At 40.7% G+C, this 22,698-nt stretch overlaps 1 protein-coding gene across 3 annotated transcripts in view; it reads right to left on the bottom strand.

Moving 5' to 3' along the window:
• ATP8A2 (ATPase phospholipid transporting 8A2) overlaps window positions 1–20,928 on the bottom strand; it is a 314,444-nt gene extending 293,516 nt beyond the window's left edge. The window contains exon 1 of one of the 3 annotated variants that reach the window (XM_085062609.1): window positions 20,782–20,928. In XM_085062609.1, coding sequence (XP_084918735.1) covers window positions 20,782–20,860 — 79 coding nt within the window. In that variant the 5' untranslated portion in view covers window positions 20,861–20,928. Of the gene's footprint in view, window positions 1–7,864; window positions 8,004–20,781 lie in introns of those variants that run through there. The other 2 variants (XM_085062619.1, XM_085062628.1) reach the window with 2 other exon arrangements.
• Between the last annotated feature and the right edge of the window lie 1,770 nt (window positions 20,929–22,698).

Raw genomic sequence — 22,698 nt, 5'->3', positions numbered from 1 at the left:
GATATATATTAAAATCAGTAAAAGTGCGATTCATCACAACTCAGTAACCTGCTAAAGGAGACCTTCCTAAATTCCCCTTATCTGAAAAAACTACTTCAAATACTTCCTTTTCAAAAGGTTAAGGGAAGAAAGGAAGTTCCAATTGTCTTTTCCAAAGCAAAATGGGAGCCTGGAAAAAGAGACGGGTTACGCTACCTTCTGTTTTGCAAGGCATCCTTTGACTAACACTGAAGGTACTGGATCCCATCTGCCACCAGTTTTTGTCTCAGATCCTACAGCAGCTAGTAAGTTTCAGACTTAAAGAAAAAATAATATATTACGCCTTGGAGAAGTTTTCTGCTTTCTATAACTTAGTCCTCCAAGTTGTTGATATCTCTTGTCAGAAATCCAGCAAGATACTGAAACATTAATTCATTTCAAAAATGTGACTTCAAGCCTCAGTCTCAAGGCTCATAGCAAAGAAGCACACCAAATCCCACAACTGAGATAGTACTGTGGCCTGAAGCCCCCACAACTTGCTGAAAGAAAAGCATCTTGCTGAAGTATGTTTTTTCACTACTATTCACAGATAAACAGAAGTGCACCATAAAATTAAGCACACTCTGCAGATAAGAACCATGCACACCTACCACCGAGTTGCTTGCCTACCCCTCACTACATGAGTATGCCTCCTTAGAGGCTTCTTATGGTTCAGCTCTGAACATTGCTCCATCCATACATATTCAAGTACAGCTATTATCTTTAAAAAATGCATTTTTAAGATACCTGGCATGCAAAGGAAGAGAGAACAAGCTTTCCATAAAGCTTCATTTCTTTCTAGATTATCCTAGTACTACCTACAGCAAGTGCACTTGACGTGTACAAAATGCTTTCCTTTCCAGAAACAATTATTCATCAAGCAATCACAGAATTAAAGCACAAACCATCAATTTTATCTTCACAGAAAATATGAAAGAGGATAACAATCACTCATATTCCTATTCTACTGCCTAGAAAAACTCAGAGGCAAACATCATAGGACGAGTCTCTGATCTCAAAGTACTCCAGAGCAGTCTTCCAGTGTCAAAATGCAGGAGATGCTGAACCACCTCTATTCCCATTGTAAACACACCCACATCTGCAACATTGCCAGCATATGGTATGACAAAACATAGGAGCTAATTGCACCTCCAAAGCCACTTTTGTACTTGAACTGCCAGACCACCCCTGCCATGTATAGTAGGAATGTAGTAGTGTCAGCTGAAGTCATCTGTGACTTCCACAAAGACAGTCAGGACTGACACAAGACCATTCTTCAAACACTGATATACAAACATTCCTGGGAGGATAAAAAAGAAAGCTCACACCAGGAACAAATTAGGTCATAAATTTTACTAGCAAGACAACCAACTTCTCACTCACCTCCATCCCTACTGGATCACCTCTTCAGTGAACATGGAAACAAATGCACAGAAACCCAGCCTTTAAATAAATAGAATCAATGCCTATTATACATCTATTATCTAAAGATAATACTGAATAATCATAGTGAACTATTTTCAATTTGGTGAACTAATACCCTGCCACCTAGCTTGCACTCTACTAACTTGGGCCACCAAATGAAACTAAAGCAGCATGCCTATTAATGGATAGTCCTTGCAATCTGCTTATCAGTGCTTTTGTCACTCTTATCAATGCAGTTGCTTCCACATTAAGTAGGCTTTCTTCTTTAGAAAGCCAAAATATTTATGTCGATAAAGAAGATGAAGTACTTGCAAACAGTGTAATACTATCAATAAACAGGTTTTCTTCTTTCATCCTTTTACTCTTAATATCCTCTCAAGTAAACACCAACAAAAGCCAAATATTCACAATGTTAAGATAACATTAGTTTGCTCTAAGTAGCCTGAAGCCACTACAGCTTCTTGCATTTATTTGCACTTACATTAAGCCAGCATTAAAAATACTGTAGAGTTAATTTAGCTACTTTTTTCCTTTCTAGAGGCAAGACTGCTAAATCGCTATAATAGGGAGAATAAAAACATTTAACAATATCTTCCTGTAGCTACAAGATGAAGCAAAGAAATGCATTCTCCATGCCCTGTGGCAGTAGCACTTGACCTATGCCTGAGACTGCTGCTTTATAATAGGCCAGAACAGCACTCACTTAAAAATTACCAAAAAAGCTTTTTAAAATGAAAGGCCACACATGCACAAATCCAAAAGCAAACTGCATCACTTACCAATTCTTGCCTAACAAAGCTCTATGGCCTCACTTCTGGTGTGTGTCCAAAGTCAAACTAAGAAGTTAAAGATTCAAAGGTAATACACTATAGTCACGAGCACAGAGTCCAAGCATAGCATTCCCCTACAGGTTCTCAAGGAAGGTTCAATGCAGCCCCAAGACTCCTCTCATGAAAGATGTTCTAATGATTATTGCACCCATAGGAGCTCCCTCATGAGCAATCCTCATTACATATCAACCTCCTCTGTTTAAAAACAAACAAACAAACACACCAGCTAATCCAAAGGAATCCACAGCAGGCAAGGACACCATAAGGTAGAGATAGCTCTGTTCTGGCAACTGCAGATAAGCAGTCTGATCAACTCTTGGGGAAAGCTGGCTTCAGCTACCACAGGGAGACCTAGAATAGCTCTAACAAAATCCTGATTTGCATCAGATGAAAATCCAGTAGTGTGCATCTTATGTCATGATTCAACTTCAGTTTCCCTCACCCACTCTAACTAGACTTGCTTGAAACCTGTAAGCCCTATGACTGCCTTACACAGCAGCCCTGCTCTAGACACACAGGGCATCAGCAGGTATCCTCATAACTTCATGACCAAGAGGCAGCAGGTGAGGAAGAGGAAAGGCAGCATGCAAAATGCACCACTAGCAATACCAATAGCACAGTATTCACTTTTCACACTTGGTTAATGACCTGGGCTGCAGATAATTAAATTTGTCAGAGGCAGCTTAGACCAGCCATTTCCTTGCTAAGGCAGCATTTTGCAGTAGCTATGAGATACATGGACAGAGTTGCTCCCACCTGTAATGGACTAAGGTGAGGGGGTCTTGTAGCTAAAAGCAACAAGCATAGTCAGCAGAGCTGCTAAACTTCCTTCAGCCAATAGCAATCAGATTACAAAGACAAGTCCTGCTTTATTAAAATGTAAGAGCACTGGGAAAACAATTTATTCAGGAAGTCAAGTTTGTTCTCATGTCTGCACATGTGCAGAGGTATTGTGGAAGAGCTCAGCAGAAAGAAAACACACATTAGAAAGGTACTGTTTCTTCAAAGCATCTCATCTGTTATGCAAACACAAGGATGAATATTCTGCCTTGTTCAGATATGGGTTGATAACAGTACTGGAGCAAATTTTAACACTTAAGAACAAAATACAGCAGACTGCAGCTCTACTGCCAACCACACCAATACTGGCCCCTCTACAGTTTGTGACAGAACCTACTGCAAAAGCCCAACAAATCCCACACCATGTCTTCATCTCACCTCTGCCAACTTCTTTCACTGAGAGGGCTCAGCCATGTCTCACTGAACCCTGTTTCCTCACTAGCGCTGCTGACAGTTTAGGCATCCTGAATGCTGACCTAAGGCATGGCATTGTGAGGGAATGGCTCTGCACAAAGTGGAGCAAGCTTTGAAACAGTGGGGCTCCTTCACCACCCTTGAGAGCAGCTCCCAACTCACCTTTCCTATATCCCCCAAAAGTCTCCTATTTTACATCCACACTTGTCCAAAACAGCAAGATAACATCCCCAAACCCAGAAGTCCATACTCTAGAGGATGTTACCAGTTTTCAGGAAGACATTTAAATACACGACCACGTGGGCATACCCTGAGCCCACCTATAAGCCATACAAGACAGCTGAAACTGCCTTTACAAGGAGACATTTCATTACAAAGTAACAAACTAAGGTTTAAACAAACTCTCTTAAACCTCAGGGTCTCAAATCCATATATCCCTTTTGTTGCCTGAGGAGAACAAAGACTGATCCAGAAGCAAGCTTGATCATCAAGGACTGACTGATGGATACAGTCAGGCACAAAGGTCACTCCCAGCATTTCTTCAAACCACTTCTCTCTGTTTTACAGCAATGTCACACATCACGCAGAAGATAACAGGGAAGGATCACTTGGAGGAAAAAGCGACAAGGCTACTACAGAAGCCAGGCCTAATTTCACCTCATCCTGACTCCGTTAGATGAAGGTCCTGCTATTCAGCACAGGCATAGCACTCACAGCACATAGCATGCAAGCATTTGTCTTAGATACTCAGATACGCCTTTGAATTGTCATGGAGCAGATTCCATCTGCATTGCTAAAGGCTTTCACTGCTCGCACAAGCCACCAAAATGAGCCTACACAAGAGGATACCCCAGCATTATACTAAAAGTTCTAAGGATTGAGTGTGAAACTAAGAGCAGCACATTGGCAAAAATAGCAGAGTAGTAAGGATGTAGTTGATCAATGTTCTCCAAATGTGCTTAACAGAGAATAAAATAGATATGAAAAAAATAACAGAGAAATAAAGTTACAGTGCGTTCTCTTCACTGAGGCAACTTTTTTAAAAATAAAAACCATATCAAGTTGATGATGACGTATTTAGAAAATCAGACGGAAAACATGACTGCATTGGTATCATGTACCAAGCCATGTACCAAACCATGTGGCATATTGTATTCATTAAAGGTTCACTACAACTGTTAGTGGGAAAGTCAATGGAAGCATTCAAGAGAGGAAATTTGCAACCAATTCATTCTCTCTAATTGCAATATACTTTCAGCTGTTTCACGAAGCATCCAAATGCCTTGCAGAAAACAGCATGTAACTGCATAGTGTAGTAACTAATAAAATTAGTCCATTGTGTCCTTATTTACCTTTTAGTAAATTGTCTAATTTAATATCTACTAGATACATTGAAATCTGACATAATGCAGGAACAAAATTAATACTGTCTTGTTAATCAGAAAGAAAATTTTAGCCCTCCTCCTTCCAAACAAGGACTGTTCAGCAATCCCACACGATGAAGGGAACATGTAGAAGACTGCATTGAATCCCAGAAATATGAGCATAACTCATGCAGACTCATCACACTGCTTCCATGAGAGAAACAAGAAATGCCATCCCCAGTGCAGAGTGGACACCATGACTGTTACCAGCAGAAAATCAATATAAACCTCAGGGTAACTACTTTCAGAGCTCTAGGAATAACAGATACATGGCAGAGGAACTCTGCTGTCCTTCAGCACCATCACAGCACTGGGCAGAGGTTCCTCAGATTCATTTTCTGGCGCTAACAGACATTTTTTCCCCACTTAAGGCACCTTCAAACAGAAGCAATTGTGCTGGGGTGAGAATTAGCAGCTCTCCCCACCACCCGGCAGCTTCCAGAGGACTTGGAATACCAGACTGAAACCAGCACCTGCCCCGGAGAAGAGTTGTAGCAACAGGGTGGAAGAATAGATATCTGCATTTCAGGTTTCTTTTACTTGGACCTAGAAGGGTAGTTACTGTACTCCCTGCCTTGAGCACCAGATGAAGAATCTAGTGCAGAGCCTCTCACATTGATTACAGCTGATCTGTATCACTATGGACTACCAAAGCCAGAACACAGCTAATTATGTTTAGGGCACCTTAACATAGACATATCTGCACTAAACTCAGAAACAGACTTGTGAACTTAATAAAAATTTTCCATGTAGGACAAGTTTATTTTCAGTGTAATGGATGTATAAACAGACCCACAAAACAGAAAATTCAACAGCAGTTCTATGTTTAACCAAGAACAAGAAAAAAAGCTGCCATCACACGCCTCTGCCTGTCCCTGTCAGGAAGAGAGCACTATTGACAGATAAGAGAGGCTTACAGGTTTGCAGTATCAGCCAGTCTTATCTCTGCTCTGCAGCCTTAGCCAAAAGGCCAGACCAAGGAGGAGAATAAATCTTATTGAGCTAAAACCTCATGTGGGTTCTTCCTTTTTCCTTTGAAGCACATTATATGAAAAATTACCAGTTATTTTAATGCTGCAGCCACCTGCTACTATTATGCCAAAGTCCTATACTATAAGCACAGCTGGAGATGTTTTCCAAAATAAAGTATTTTTATTTTAAAAATCCCAACCTAGTAAGCCTTCTTAGGCTGGTTGTTCTTCCTGGAACAGCTCTCTTGTCTGCAGTATCTGTACTGGATGAGTTTTATAAATATTCTGTCCTCTCACCCACCACCCCCAAAAAGAGATAATAGTCTCAGTGGCTTGATCTCTGAAAGATACATTATGATGCTTTGACAGATTTTTCTGGTAATCCCATAGATCAGACCCTGAGCTGCTGCAGACCAGTGACAGCGAATTTGATTTAGACAGAGTTATACTGACAGGACCTGCTGAGACTGTGACCACACAGGTCTCCTGCTAGGGTCTACACAAAGCTTGTCATTGCCAAAACATTAAATGTTTGCTTTCTATTGGATCAGGATTCAGCTTGACCTATTGCATCATTTCTGAGATTTAAGTACATTTGTACTGTATCCATCTGTCACTTTTGAGAGATTTCAGTACCTATCTGCAATAGGCAGAGTTTGATTGCAATTGCTTCTAGAATGAGCAAAGACAAGAATCACAGACCTTTTCAATATTTAATTGTCTCGTATTGCATAGGCTGCTACAAATTTAGAAGAAATTATGTTTATGACTCATGTGCTAGTACTGGAGGAGTTTTTCATTAAAAAGTAGCCCTAGGGAAGAGGAGGGAAAAAAAGCTCAAACCAACCAACCACTGCTGAAAGCTCAATATCACCACCTGCCTGACTCAATTTCCAACGACAGTGCATCCATTCAGGTACAGCAAGCACCGGTGTTTCATTCCTAGGAAAAACTTATCAGCTAGACTTCAGATGCTGAGCCCAAAAGAGCTACACTCTTCAGGACAGAATTTCAGACAGTTCTAATCTAGAACCATTGCTGGATTTTGTGCCCATTGCTTAAGTCTTTTTGTGAAAGAGGAGACACCTTTTGAAAGAGAAATAGTCATTCTCACCACCAATATAAGTTTCACCACCCCCACCCCTTTTTTTTAAAAAATAAAATATCAAAGCAAATATTTAGCTCCCTGAAATAACTACTGGGGACAAATTTCATATGGCAGTTTTTTCTGAAAGCCTAAAAGCCTTATTTCTCTTCACTCCACATACTATTACAGAAGTTATTTGGCCACATATGAGCAGAAGTCCCCAACTAATAAGCATTAATTTGCTATATCATGTTTAGTGGTCATTAGAAATATTACTGAAACAGTATTTCCACACAACTGTTCTATTTTGCTGTGAATTGCAAAACTACTCAATGGAGAGAAATTCCTCCCTTTCAGTTACTGTCTTGATACTGGGCTCATTGTTAAAACAACAGTTCCTTGCCATTAAAGAGCCTTACATCCCAATAAATTTGAAGGAGTTTGTAGCATTAAGCAAGTATACCTTTCATCTTCAACATAACTCCTACTATGCAGCTGTTGAGAACTCCCACTGTAGCGTTCATGTCACACATGATTACAGGAAAGAATTATAAATTTATAAGAGCTTCCTCTCAAGGTTTAGGTTTTGGCTGTATTTTTACCAAACAATATCTAATCCCAGATAAAGGAACAAAGTCATTACAATAAAAGCAGACATAGGTCTTTCTTAATACTAGATCATTACTTTAGCTCTGAGGAAACCTTCCTATCAAGAAGACAGGACTTCAGCTTTCATGTAGAAAATTGAAGAAACAATAAGGGTAGTCAGTATCTACCTCAGAGCATTAGAGTTGAACACATCAAAAATAAACTTTTTCAACAAATGCAGCCTTTCCTCCTTTGAAACCAACTTACCTGACGGAAATTCAAAGCTACAAGAAAAGACAAGTCTCCTATGTGCTATAGCTTATGTTACAAAAATCTCTACAAACGTGACCTTCTACTATTTTTTTCCTCTATTGAAGTCTTCCTATCTGTATGCATTAGCTTCTCTGACCCACAAATTAGGGATCTGAGGCTCATTAGTTTAAACAGAGCTGTAATAATTGTCATCAGGTAGAACTTGTTACCTAGCTAAGCCTGTTTTCTGGTGAGGAGTTAAAGCACAACCTATGGAGTGGGACTCACCACTATGCTACCCCACCTCAATCAGAGTTTTAAAACTACTTATTTTTGTTTCTTTTTGTAAGTGTTGGTATTACTACAGCTGTCTATTACAGCTTATTTTTTTATTTATTTGTAATAGTATGCATGTTAAAGTCTGTATAAACAATCAGAAAAAGTTATTGTGATTTTTTTCCTCCTATTTTAAAGCTTAGCTCTTCTTAATTAACTTATTATTTGAGTCATCTTTCATAGTTCCTCTTATTGTGGACTGATTTTCCAGAATAGGTGCATATAACAGGAAAACTCCTTGAATATCTCTTTGTATCTTTTGGTACATGAGGTAATTCTAAAGCATCTATTTCTGCTTTGACCTTAGTTTTATCTACTTGCCTTTCTTCTGTTAATCCAATTCTATTTTTGGCTATAGCCTCAGTCACAGCATAGTCTTCTAGTTGAAGTACTGCCAATCTTCTTAATGTAGAGCTTCCCTTCCCCCTTCTTCAGGCTGCTAATCAGTCTTCTCAAATTTTAGTCTACAAAATTGGATATATCAATTTTCTTATTATAATTGTTTATGTCAATATAGAATCATTGTTAATAAACTATTTAGACAATAAAAAAGCCAAAAAACCTACAGAAATATAGTTTATAAAATTACCTTGTAAAAATAAACCTTTCTAAGAAATAGAGGATTAAATAAAAAGTCATGTTCTGTTTATCTCGTCCAGAATACCCAGGTGGACTTAGTTTCATGAGGTCTGACACCACCAAAGCCAGATGGCAACTGTGGAAAAAAAATGTAACTAATGTCTGTAAACTTACCTGACTAAAGAAATATTTTTGTATACGACCTTCTGTTTCCCAGCACCATACAAATGCTGTGTGGCTGCCTGTAATCTTCATATTGCCCTGTGAAGCAAACAACTAAAATTCTTCCCTTACTCTGGAGACATGATGACAAAATACTTGGAGTGAAATAGCTTTAGCTCCTCAGGAACACAGAAGCTACCACATAACTGCTGCCTTTCTCTAATTCAGTAAATGTTGTGGCTTCTGCTTAGGATACTAATATTTTTTTACTGAACACTAGTTCATGAACTAGTTCTGATGAAAATAAAATATATGGTTGTTTACAGTTGCTGAGTCCCATATTAATGACAATGTACACTGCAATAGTACCATCTGCCCTGAATAAATGTGTACTGGGACACAGAAATATAAATCTTATTGTCTCATCAGTGGACAAAACTGTTCTGATTTGATTTGAAGCCTGTAAAATAATGATGCAGAAATTCAGTAAGATGTTTGTGTCTGTAAAGTGCTCGGTGCCCTAGAAGAGACTTTAATTTTTAAAAAAGGGAGGAGGTTTCTGGCAGGAAGAAGATCTAAGATTAACTCTTACCCTTGGTTGTCAGGATTTCTCTACATAGAAGATAAAACTGATAAGAGAGTTTAATGTCTCTGTAAACAACAGCGTTCCTAGCAGGAATGGCAAGTACACACACCCTGGGAATCTGGCTGTCTAATGAACCAAAAAGTACCAAAAGGAATACTAAATTATTTATATCCACTGCCATTTACCACTAACACAAAATTGCACTGTCTCATCAGATTTATTATTACAGCTATTTTATTCCCATTTTTCTCTCTTCGGGGTTTTGGAAGATAGCCCTCAAAGAAAATGGTTTAGGTAATTAGCTGGCAGGCCAAAATTTCAACAAAACCATCCAGTGTCGAGGACTGCAGAATCTTCTTCTTTGCAGCCCAGGCTTTCTTCATAATGAAAGTTTAGGACTGTTGAAGTCCCTCCAGCAGTCCAGGTTGGGAATACTTACTGCTCTCTCCCATGCTGTGCCAGACACAGTCCTTTGAATTCCTAGCAGAACCAATATGGCTAAGAACACTTGAGGGAGATAGCACAGAGTATGGAGTTGGAGATGGAAATGGACAGAGATTTACAGCAGGTGCATCTACTGTGATACAAAACAGACGAGACTTCCTTGTCAGCTGTTTTCAGTGGAGATCCTGCAACTAAAGATGCCTTCTTGGGTCTACTATAGGATCTTGGATTTTGCATATGTCCTGTGAGGTACTCTGTCACAAGAGAGGGAATGGTAATGGGCCGATGCAGTGTATGGAAGATACTGTGTTCATGGTCCTGACTAAGAGACCCATGAGAGAAGGGCTAGCTGGAATGCACTAGGGAAAGCTTCATCTGTGTTACTAGGCAATTTTAGTGGCAGCATACATTACAACTTACAGTAGGGAGCTCCTGAAATATTGGCATTAGGAACATTGGAAGACATGCCATCCTATGTCCTGAGTAGGTAATGAATAGAATTCTCTTGTGGTTTGGTCAACGGCTGAATCCAAAGGCTGCCCCTAGTCCAAAAGTCAAAAAAAACCACCAAACCCAAAACTGACTGGAATTCAGAAAATATAGTCCAGAAAGCAGGAGTCCAGAAGGTTGGACTAGATGACCTTTAAAAGGTTCCTTCTAACTATTCTATATTTCTATAATTTTATATTCTAGATTTCTGTAATGCTATGAGTCTATCTCTTTCTGAACACAGTCATATTAAAGAAATCAAAAGGCAGAGATTCTCTACTTATGTACGGCTTGTAGGGACAAACTCATTTTCTTTCATCAGTTCAGACTACTTGCTTGGACACTCATGGTTGTGCTACTTGTAGTAACTTCATGTTGTCATCTCTTGACTTCCAGAGAAACAGATTTATTTTGTTTCTGTTGGCAGATATTTAGGGATACTACATGTGCTCTGCCAACATGCTTTTCCATTATTTTATTGTTTCCATGTTACTGCCTTTATGCACTTTTTGCTCTTTTCCAAAACAATTATTGGTCATTTCTGAGTAATAAATTAATCTAAAACTCAAATGACAGTGGACATCACAGATCATTCCAATCCCAGCAGGGTAAAAATGAAGTACTGGAATGTACTGCATTTGATGGTTGTTACTGTCGAATCAAAATCAGATATTACAAGCGAGTGTTATTTCACAACCTGCTCCTGGAAAGATCAGTGTATACAGTCTCTTTTCTGCCTGTGAAGTTCCTCATTCTACCTGGTGCTTAAAACACACGGACCTGGAAGGAAAAGCCTGTTTAAAAGCTCAGCTTCTTCTATTCCAGATTGTTATTATTATTTTATGGACTTTTATATGTACACCAATAACATTCAGTTATGAGATCAAGCTAGATTTCTTTCCCATTGCTCCTACTGGAAAGCTATTCTAAGCTGTTATCTGATATTTAGAAATACACTTATTACATTCTGACGAAACGTCTGAGAAAGTTTGTCCTTGCACAAGCACTATCCTCTAGTTAAAATAATTTTTCGTTCTCCTGACTATATGTACAGAAATTTAACTGTTTAGATGACAGCTAGGCTGAAAAAAGCTAATGTTTGGTAGCTAGTAAGTAAAATACCAAAACATTGTGAAGCTCACAAAAAACACAGAAGTACTGGCCAAACTGAAATGACATATTCTGACATATCCTGAAGGGCTTCATCACAATCAAAACATCAGCATCAATAGTGGCCCCTTCAATAATGTGGATCTATATGGATATACATTACAAGATTATACTCCACTCACCTTCTCCAGAAAAGGTATCTTTAATTCTTCCTATTATAGGGGCTCAGCACTATATACATCAAGAACTGAAAAAATATCTGTTGTGGTTTAACCCCAGCTGGAAGTTAAGTACAATGCAGCTGCTCACTGCTCTGTCCCAGCTGAAACCAGGATAATGTCCAACTCCATTTTCACAAAATGGAACTGATGTGAAATAATTCTAAAGTAATGAGTTCCTTTGCACATTTGGATGGTCATTAAAAAATATTGCACTTTCCTGAAGTGCCTTAATTTGGGACCCAAATTCCAAATTTTTTTTTGCTTTCTTTGGAAGAAGTGAACTCTTTCTCCTCAGCTATTTCAAATCTTTCTAGTCATTCCTATATCTTTTTGAAGACTGAGCACCTCACTTTGTTACCCTAGTGAAGACTGGTAGGGTTTAAAAACTTTTCAAAGACAGATTTGTAAATAAAATTACTTTGATCAAAAACAGAGGGTATGAACCTTTTTGTTTACTGAAGACTGTGGGAAAACTTCAGCATGGATCAGGATTTTAGTTAAGGACTAATAGAGAATGGTGCCCCCTCTTGAGGCAGCGCAGGATTAAGACAAATTTGGCTGGGACAGGGAGGGAGAAGGCTAGCACCCTCTCCTCCTGTCTGTCTGCTAGGCTCTTATGAAAGCTCCTTTTTTCCCCTATGACCAGTCAGGTTAATGGCACACAGATGGCTTCCAGATGCAGATTTGTATTAGTGAAACTCCAGGAACAAGATTTGACTGTTAATCTGTAAAGCAGAAGCAATGCCCTCCCCAGTCTGGGGATCACCTGCATACCTTAATTCCCCTGTCTTTCTGTCTTTCTTCAAAACAAGGATTGGTGTCAATGTATTTCAGTTCAGTAGCCATGGGACCACTGAAGGAGTAAATATGTTGAGCCTTCCCTGTGATGCAGAAATGTTGAGTAAATGTCATCTAGATTTCAGATTCAAACTTCCAGGTTAAATCCTAATTCCCAGCTGTGTAACTGATATGACAAATGCAGACAAAAACCTCTGTATGTTTCAAAGTTATGATGGCTGATGTTGACTTTGCACATACTCTTTCATATGAATCTTTTGTCATAATCTTTTGTCTCCCATTTACAAATGAACAGCACCTATTAAAAAAGGTGACAGATGCTAGAGTATTTAAAGGCACAAAAAAGCCTGGGGTACTTGTTTCCGTTCCTAGATCTCACAGGCACGGGATCTTAGAATGCCTTTACTCTGTTTTGTACAAATATGCAGAACAGTGCTGGGTTAACAGGAGATAACACCTGAGCCCTCCTTCTGTTCAAAGTAGCAAATTCATCAGGATGATGTTATGATAAGGAAATAAACACTTTGCTTTCACTCCTTCTGACTACCTGCTTATTTAATAAAATCAAATGAATGTGTTTGGTCATCTGCATTCAAGAAATTAGGAATTAGAAATCAAGACCTTGCAGTCAGTTTTAAACAAGATGCCTTCTCTCCTTTATAGAACCTGTACACTAATTTCATTTGTGTTAATCCTGGTTTCCAAAACTATAAAAGAAGGTAGGTTCATCAAACCAAACCCTTAGGTAAAACAAACTGACACATTTTGCTGGATCCATTATGAACTGATACAATCATTGCTCTTCAATCATTTTAGTCAAGTGGAAGACAAGTTCTCATTTACCTTCCTTTTGCACTAATACCCCAAGGCAAGAGTTTTCAGACTGTTAATTAGAATTAACAAAAATACCCTACATAAGGGAGATAGCAGTGGAAATATCTTTAAAATCCACAGTATGTCTTGTGATTCTTCATCACAACATGAAAGTATTGAGACTAATTACCTGACACTTCATGTTCATGTTCATTTAAACTGGTTTTAGAGCTCACCAAGGATAACAACTACATCTGCAGCTGTCAGGAAAACGTCCTATAAAATTTCATGTACAAGGATGTGATATTGTAACCATAGGAATTGTGTCACTTCTGTGAGGAGTCCAAATAGGTGGTTGGACTGGGTCAGTCATTAAAATCTGCATCATGTCAGCTTTGCCTTATCATGCCTTGGCTAGAAATACAACACTCTGCATCTTCTGTTTTCAGGTGTGCTCACTCCATTGTAGCTTCCAGTAATCACATTAAAAATGTCCAAGAATCTAGAATTACTGCCATGTAGCTACCACTCAACCAGTGGTCTGAGAGCCAGGAACTTCCAAACAGGCAGGCATCTATCCACTCCTGGGGCTAGAAAGAAACTGTCCAGGAACTTTTGTAGTAGGCAGGATTCATTATGAAAAATTGGCAATAATGCTAATCAAAAATCTGAGAGCTTTCCTATATTGATAATTAACTTTTCTATTTTTATTTATTTATTTATTTATTTTAAAAATAAAACCCCAAGCTTTGTAAAATCTAATATTTTCCCAACCTTCAACAGTGTCAACGATCTTTCCCAAATCATCCTTTGAGTGTACCAGCTGAGAATCAGCTATCTAAAGCTCTCAGATACCATGTCTAACATCCCTGCAACTGCTCGAAAAGGCTTAGCTAGCTTAGCTAGAAAAGATAAGATACTGAAAGGAAAATATTTGTGTTGCCAACAAGGCAAGACACATTTAAGAACTGTCCCAGAAGCAGAAAGATTTTGCTGCAGAGATACTCAATTCCCTTTTCAAAGTCTAGTATATTGCTCTGCTCTGCCAGCTGTATGTACAAGAAAGACACTGATTAACTATCCCTTAAAAGAACATGTTGGCAATCAGGCTCTACAGATACTGTCTGTAACAGATATTCTAGTATTTGTACTACTACAGTTTAAATTAAAATGTGCCACCACATAATATGGTACACGAAATAAGTATGAAACACTTAGCTGTTATAGTAATAAAGCTAACATAGGTGCTTAGGATATTGCTTCACAAGTAGTGAATCAGCTCTGTCAGATTCAAAGATTATTTAAAGGTTATACTTGATAGCTCAAACAAGACTGGCCAAAGGGAAATGAACCAGCTAAGAGTACCACCGTGTAACAAGTCTACACTTGACAACCTTCCAGAAGAGCAGAAACAGACGATATGGTTGTTTATAAGGCCCTCAGCAAGGCTTTACTACAATAAAAATGCTTTGTGAATTGATAATTGGAGAGTGACCAGTTTTAGATGCTGACATCAGTTTCCAGATGATCATCCAAAATACCATCTAGAGTCAATGGGAGCTATCACCTCAAAACTTCTTGAGGATGGAGGAAGGTTAATCATGGTAAGAAAAAAAGCGAATGCTTCAGAGCAACATCACTTCTGAAGCCAGAGATTTCCACATTAAAAAAAGCCCTGCAGAGTTGGCAGAAATCAAGACTACACTCGAACCTTGTGGCAATTGAAAAGAAATACTAACTGACTATTCCTTCTATACCCAGTGAGTTTCATTCAGGAAGTACACCCAGCAGTTTCATCATCTTGGTGATATTCTAAGACCCTGAAGAGACAGGGAGATTTCCTTGCAATCATTTTACTGTTAGATATTTTAATCCTTATGGAACTACAGCGGCATTTCTGCCAAATGACACTAGTAGGGCAGTGCTTTTAGGTCTTCCCAGAAAACGAGAGCATTGACTCACCCAGCACAGGGAAGTATACTAAATGCAGATACTGCTAGAGAACTAAAATCTGAAACAAAAGTCCTGTGGAGAGAGAGTGGCACAGAGAAGGAATAAAACAGTTTCTATAAATAGACAGTACATGTGTCTGTTTGCAAGGGAGTTATGAATACTCAAATAGCATAACATAAGAGAATTCATATATTGGCTATACAGCAGAGTGGAATTTTTAATTTTTATTAAATATATATTCATTTTTAATTTACTCCTAGAAACAGAAGATTAGTTAAATCTCTTATCTCCTCAATTAACTCCTAAATAACTGTATTCCTCATCATCTGAGTGGTTTGATTTTTACCGGATTTATTTATGATCTCACCTCCCCCATCACAGTAGGAAAAAAAATGCTTCTTCTGCCACTCTGCTGAGGACCTTGTTTATTTATGAAGTTGCTCCACAGTAACTGTGCATAAATTGCCTTTTTCTAATTCAGTGTCATAAGCAGAGGTATTTTAAATTCACCCCTATTCTAATGCAAACTAACCCTCACAACCAAAAAAGCTTTAAGCAAAGGCAGCAGAAGTTCAGGTTGGCCTCCAGTTAGCCCTGTCACTGTCACCACCTCACTTTACAGTTGTGCAAGATCTCACGCAGCTTGAGAAGGCTCCCCTTTGTGCTACTATAGAAACACAGTAACGTAAAACATGGGGTTTATTGTGATGAGCTCTTTGTCAAAAGGCATAATTGTCACTGGTGTTTATGTAAATAGGATCGGGCCTTTGATGTGATTGAATAAGCTGCACATTATACTACTCTACATGCCAGTTAAACATGGATGAAAAGAAATGGGAGGTCTGTAACACACCAAATTACCGCCACACAGTTTGAGTGTGTGCATGAACAAACATGTATTAAAGCAGTCTATCCATTCAGTAGTAACTTCTACCCCTGAAGTAGCAGAAGTTTAGCCTTCTAAATCTGGACAAGTTTCTCATCACTGAGTGGAATTTCCATGTGCCAACACTATGGTTGCAATCCTTGTGCTCAATATTTCAGTAACTCTTGGTGATGCTAATGGGCAGTCAAAGAATTTGCTGAGGAAGTACACCCCTCTGTTCAGTTCCCACTGCCACTACTCCTGCCTGGTACATTTCTCACAGCAGAATAGAGCTTTTCTTATTAGTTAAACAGTTTTAATAATAGTATTTAAAGAATTTGTTAGCTCAGCACTTTGCTGACCCCCTTCATAGAGGTCGTTTGCTTAAAAATGCATCCAAGGCAACTGCCGATCCTCACGCAAAATAGGATGCATGTAACCCATGAGCAGAGGTGACTTGAGTGAACTTCATGGTTAAAGCTTTGTAGCCTTCACCATGCTTCTTACACCATCTGAACCTGTACTCCACAACACCAAATTACACCTTATTTGAAGCAGCAACAGCTGTATGTAAATCGTGCAAAGCTGCTTACATATTTCACCTGTAGCTCCTGTGTATATTATATATCTATAGGAATTATTTCTAATGTGTAAATGACTACAGAAAAAATCAAAGAATCATTAAGGCTGGAAAAGACCTCTGAGATTATCAGGTCCACCCCTTGAATACCACCATACCTACTGAACCTTAAAGCAAAGAACCATGTCTACTAATTTTTGAACACTCCCAGGGATGGTGACCCAACCACTTCCCTGAGGAGCCTGTTCCAATACTTAACCATCTTTACTCAAAGATAAAAGCTTTGAGCAAAACACAAGTGCCTGCGTAGCATTTTAACTGCTCTGTATGACACTTCCCAACAGTAGCAATCATGGTAATTGTATCACAGCACAAAAATAGCCCAAAGAAGTTCTTACACAGATATTTCTCTGAAAAGTGGAAGACATGGATGCTTTACAAAGAAGAGAGTAAGACTCTAAGATCAAAAACACAGCATAAGCTATAAGCAAGTATTTCACAAGAAATGTAGATGGAAAACGTATAAAAGGAGTGTTGTTTCATACCATGAAATGATGTTTATATTTCAGCTCCTTATGTCCTGGGAGAAGATTCTGTTACTATCTTTACACTAAAAATATTTTTCTTGCTGATGTGTATCACTGAGCACAGTAAATAACACTGAGATCACTTGTACTTTTAATCCATTATAAAGCTGAAATTCGATTTTTTCCCTAAAAATAAAAATGCCATTGTATAATTATTCAATGTCTTATTGACAGTTTCTTATTTTTAGTGACTTTAAGAAGGCAGGAAGGAGAAGAACAAGTTAGTCTTTGATGTCTGTGGTTACAACAGTAAAGAGCTAGATACTTTGAGAATAATTTAAATCTAATCAATTTAGCTCAGTTGGTACAACATTACAGCAACAAAAAGGTTTACTTGTACAAAGTAAAAATCGATTAATGAGCAAAAGCATAAAACAGAAGAGAAGTGATCATCTGAGTGGCAGAAGGTGACTTCTCATCTCTAAATGCTCCTTTTCACATCATCTGGTTTTCTGGCAAGTGCTTTGTACCAGCATTAAACAGGTTTAAAATTCTATCAAATATACCATTTACATTTTATACTCTATTGGCACACACGAAGTCACACTACCAAATGCAGGAGGGTACAAAATCTGAGATGAAAAGACATTGTTACACCATCACAGAGATAGTGTTCTTCTCGACTAAAGAAGAATGTCTATAAGCTATTGAGATACTTTACACTGTATAAAAATAAATCTCAGTGATCCAAACTAAAATCTAATATTTTAAGATTACCAAAACTCCCTCAAAAGTAAACAAAACTAGAAAATAAATTACAAGACTTTGAAGCCGGAAAGATCTTCTCTTCTAAAAGGGATAGAAAATAGAACATTTTGATATACAGATGCCAAAAACCCCACAATGTCTATGTATCCCACAATGGATAGACACAGTTACCTGACCCTAACTAAGGACGACAAAAGGGTGATCAGTTCCCCTCCACACCATTCAGCTCAGAAGGGTCTTGAGATTTTGCAGTGCCACCACAAAACCACATCTAAACTGCTTGTCAGTGAACAGTGGCTCAATCTCCAAAATTATGCTTTTACAGTTGGGTTCACACAGCCCAGAGCCCCTCACAGGGACCTGTTTGGTTCCCACACACAGCAGGTCTGCACATCAAGCCACAACATGCTGTGAAAAACAGAGCTACTGCCTTTCTGTGTCTGTTCCCTGCTGGCATTCAGATCATACCGGCCAGTAGTGAGCCACATCAGCACCGATCCAGGTGACCAGGTAACCATCGGATGGCTACTGTTGACACAAGCCAGACAGTGGGAATAGACAGGAATTGGGAAGGCAGGACTTTCTCTCTGGGTGGCAGAGAGATTGGTTCTGTTTGTCCTAAGCCACCACAGCTGGCTCTAGTGTCCTAAACAACTATAATCATAGCCTTTAATAAGTCTGTATAGTAATTGATACAAACCTCTATTATACAATTTTATAGGCATTATATATGCAGATACACTGGGCATTACTCTTGTTATCCTTAAAAACATTTTAGATAGGAAATACATTGTTCAAGAGCTAGGAAGCGATCTTAATGCTAACAGTATTTCTTCAAAGTATCATCTAATTTGGATTCTCCTTATGTGAAATGCAGGGAACATGCAAAAGTCCAAAGCTGTGTATAGATAAATCCCAGCTAGAAGATCTGGGTGCCCCAAGCACCTACAGCATGACTGAGGTGCAATTTAAACACCTAAATCCATGAGTATGATTGTGGATTGTGGGTGACCAAGCACTGGAGATACTCCAGAACTGTATGGACACAATCCTGTGCAATGTGCTCTAGGATGACTCTGCTTGAGCAGGGAGGTTGGACCCTCTGAGGTCCCTTCCAACCCATCCAGTGCGATACTGTGATTTACAAAAGCTGAAGCTTAAACTCCTTATGTATGCCACACTGAAGCTAAACATTCTCCAAGTGCCAAGCATCCGGTATCTGAAGGGAACCTAGGTTTGGATTCCAAATGTCAATTCACAAAAAATCTGCCAAACTGCAGCTCTGGAAAGGAGCCTCCCCATCACAGGCAGGGTTTCAGACTGGACTGCAGAAGTGGACACAGCCCCAAACACTGGGAAGTGGAATCTGCTTAACTGCAACTGTTTCATCTGAATGGCTTAGGCTGAAGATAAGTAAAGCTGGTAATGTGCTAAATCCTACTCTGAAACCTTACTATTTCCTCAGAGCAGGCACTGCATACCTCTTTGCTCAGCATCCCACTTACTTCAGCAGCTATGCACAAGTCCCTGAAGTTCTGTCCTTACTACCAAGGAGTGAGAGCAAAAAGGGTAATTTACAAGCGTGATCAGGTTGTGCAGAGGAGCTGAAGGGAAAGTGGCTTCTCCTTTCAGCTAGCTCTATCCTGGCTCCATGAGCTGGACAGCCACAAATGGCTGGAGGACCTCTTCAAATACAGCATCATCCAAAAGCAATCCAGCAAATGCTCTCAAAGGTGCTCAGAGATTCAACCCAAAGCATAGCTGATCAGGAAATGGGCTTAAAAAGCACATTTCTTATTGAAACAAAAAGTGCTAAAGCAGCATTATACCACACCTTGTCTCACCACAGAGACTATACTTGGCATCTAAACATTTTGCACAGGAACGGGTGTCTGTAAGTCACTGGCAATGTCACTGATGCTTCATCTATCCCCAAGCAGAACATACCAGAGCTGAAATCCGAATGCACCTTGGTCCTACAGAAGTCAATGTAAGTGCTTTGGGAGCAGAATTCTACCCTCAAAGTATTCCATTTCTGGTTTTTTGTTTTTTTGGGTTTTTTTATGATATAGTTGGAAAACAGTTTCCTAAATGAACCTCTTAAGAAACCTTGTAATTTCACTCTCCGCAGGCTCACTGCAGTGCCTGATGCTCTCCCCACTCCTGCCCGCAGCACAGAGGCCCCTGACCGGCCCGGTGGGATGGGGAGCACCCCTGTCTCCCCTCCACCGGCGGTGTTGCCCTCTGACCAGAACAAATTTCCTGCCAAAAACTATCAGAACCAAGAGAACGAAGGGGGAGCCTGGCCTCCTGCGGGCTGCTCCCGCCGCGGGTGAGGGTGCCGGGGCGCGGGGGCGGCGGTGGGCTGGCTGGGAGGTGGTGCCGGCGGGCTGTGAGGCGGTACGCGGTGTCCTTGGGGCCGCAGGGCCGGGCGGGCAGCGCTGCGCCCCGGGCCCGCGGCACCTGCCTGCCCAGGGGAGCTCCTGCGGGCGGCGGCGGCACTGCGGGCTTCCCGAGCGCCGCGCCCGGCGGGGCGGCGGTGCTGGCGGCAGGGCCGGGCGGCCGCGCCATGGAGGCGCCGCTGCCTTCCCTTCCCTTCCTTTCCTTTCCCTTCCTTTCCCTTCCCCCGCGCCTGCCTTCCTCCGCCGCGGCGCCTCCTCCCCGCGCCGCTCCCGCCCGCCTCGCCTCGCCCTCTCCTCACCGGCCGACGAGTGGATCTTGGAGGATTTCCGCCGCAGGGACATCTTCAGCGCGGCGTCCAGGCCGGCCCTGTTCGGCATGGTGCGGCCGGCCGGGCGCGCTGGCCATGGGCGCCCCGCACGCAGACGCCGCGCTGCGGCCGCCGGCACCGGCGCGCCCGGGCTGCGGGGGCGGGAGAGGCGCTGAGCCCGGCCGGGCCCGAGCTGCCCGCCCGAGGAGCTCACGGCTCCGAGCGCTGCTGCGAGCCGCTGCGTAAGCTGCCGTGGAGTCACGGCCCGGCCGTGCTGGGGTTTTGGGGTGTCTGTCTGGAATTAGTATTTCACAAGACATTTTAGGCGCATAAAGCGTCCCAAGAAAGCCTCCGCTGGGATCAGGATCCCTGACCGGGCTTCTTTGTTCCGGTTACAAGGGCATCTTTCATCGCTGTGGCATGCTGCCAGCCTCGTCACAAAAGATGCCGTTCCTTCTCAAAATGTCCGGTAAATCATGGATAAAAAAAGAAATAGAGGAAAGATTAATCAGTGTAGCAGCTATAGCATGTCATCTTTCTGTGCAAAACATTTGCAACCATGAGAATTTACCTGCTAAGGACAGGCAAAGAGGGAATGTAATTTAATAGAAAAAAATAGCTAAGACAACACCTCTCAGTCTTTACAGATGCTGGTCTTAACCAGGCATAGCTAGCAGCAGTTGCCACATCATGGGTTGCTTTCTCTGCCAGGTGAGTTTTGAGGTAGAATGGTTTACATGAGGCAGAATCACCACAGCAAGAGAATATATTGAGTTTTGGGAAGATCTACTCCATAAGAAAAGGTCCCCCATATCTTAAAGGTCTGTGACAAGCGGCCCTAAGCCTAAATCTAAACCACTTGATGATACAAAGTTGGTTGGCACACATGGTGGGTAATTTGGATGTTATTTCAAAGATCATAAATAATGCTAAACCTCTGAATCTCACTGTACTTTGGTGTCCTCACATATCGTATGGAAACTGATACTTTCCAGCTACATCTTCACAAAATGGTACAAATACAAATATTGTTGACAAACCACTTTGCACTTCTAAACTCAAAGTAGTCCAGAACTGTGGTATTTTACACAGATTGCACTGAATGCATCATAGCCCACTGGAGATGTGTGCTTTGGGACAGGACTGCTGCCAACAGATATTTCTTGCCTTTGAGAAGCATTTGCTTGTGGATTTCATCACTCTGGGAGAAGTGGCCCAAGAACTTCGGTGAATGAAATCATCCAGTAAGGGCAGTGCCTAGTGCTGGCATTCCTACATGCTTTTGCTATTTTAAGAACATGAGATGGAGCTGGTTATTTTCATTATCATAATTTTCTCCATCAGCTTACTCTTTCTCCTCTCCACAAATTATTTTCTGTTGTGGTCAGTATCTTTGTGCCAGGAGGAATTGCCTGGGGAGCAGGAAATCACATATGTTGCTAGCTAGTAGACAAATTAAAGCGAAGCTCACTTTTGGTTCAAGCTGTCAGCTCAAAGTGCTCCCGAAAAAGGACCAAAAAATGAAAGGCAGCTCCTGGTTTCATGTTTACTTTTTCATCAGAAGTTAGCCCTCAGGTGAACTGTGTTTACAATACATTTAAAGTGTTGTGGACTGTAAACTGTCAGCTGGCCATGTAGCAGCCAAGTGCACTCGTTCCTTCACAAGCACTGCACTTGCTCTCCCCTCTGCACACTCGATGTTCTTGAAGAGTGCTCCAGCTAGAGCACCATCTGCCTTGCAGCTATTCACTCACCCAAACTTGATTTCTTGAGTGCCTCAAAGTGATTTAATTACCCAGCCCACACTTACCTCAACAAGCCTGAGCCGTATCCCGTGGAAGGCACTCCCTGAGCATTAATGACCAGGCATTTCAGGAAAGCTTAATGGCATGGAAGAAAGAAAACACA

Source organism: Lichenostomus cassidix, chromosome 1 (assembly GCF_008360975.1).
Source record: "Lichenostomus cassidix isolate B80296 chromosome 1, HeHo_3.0, whole genome shotgun sequence".
Lineage (NCBI taxonomy): Eukaryota > Metazoa > Chordata > Aves > Passeriformes > Meliphagidae > Lichenostomus > Lichenostomus cassidix.
This window is presented reverse-complemented; position numbering and strand designations above follow the sequence as displayed.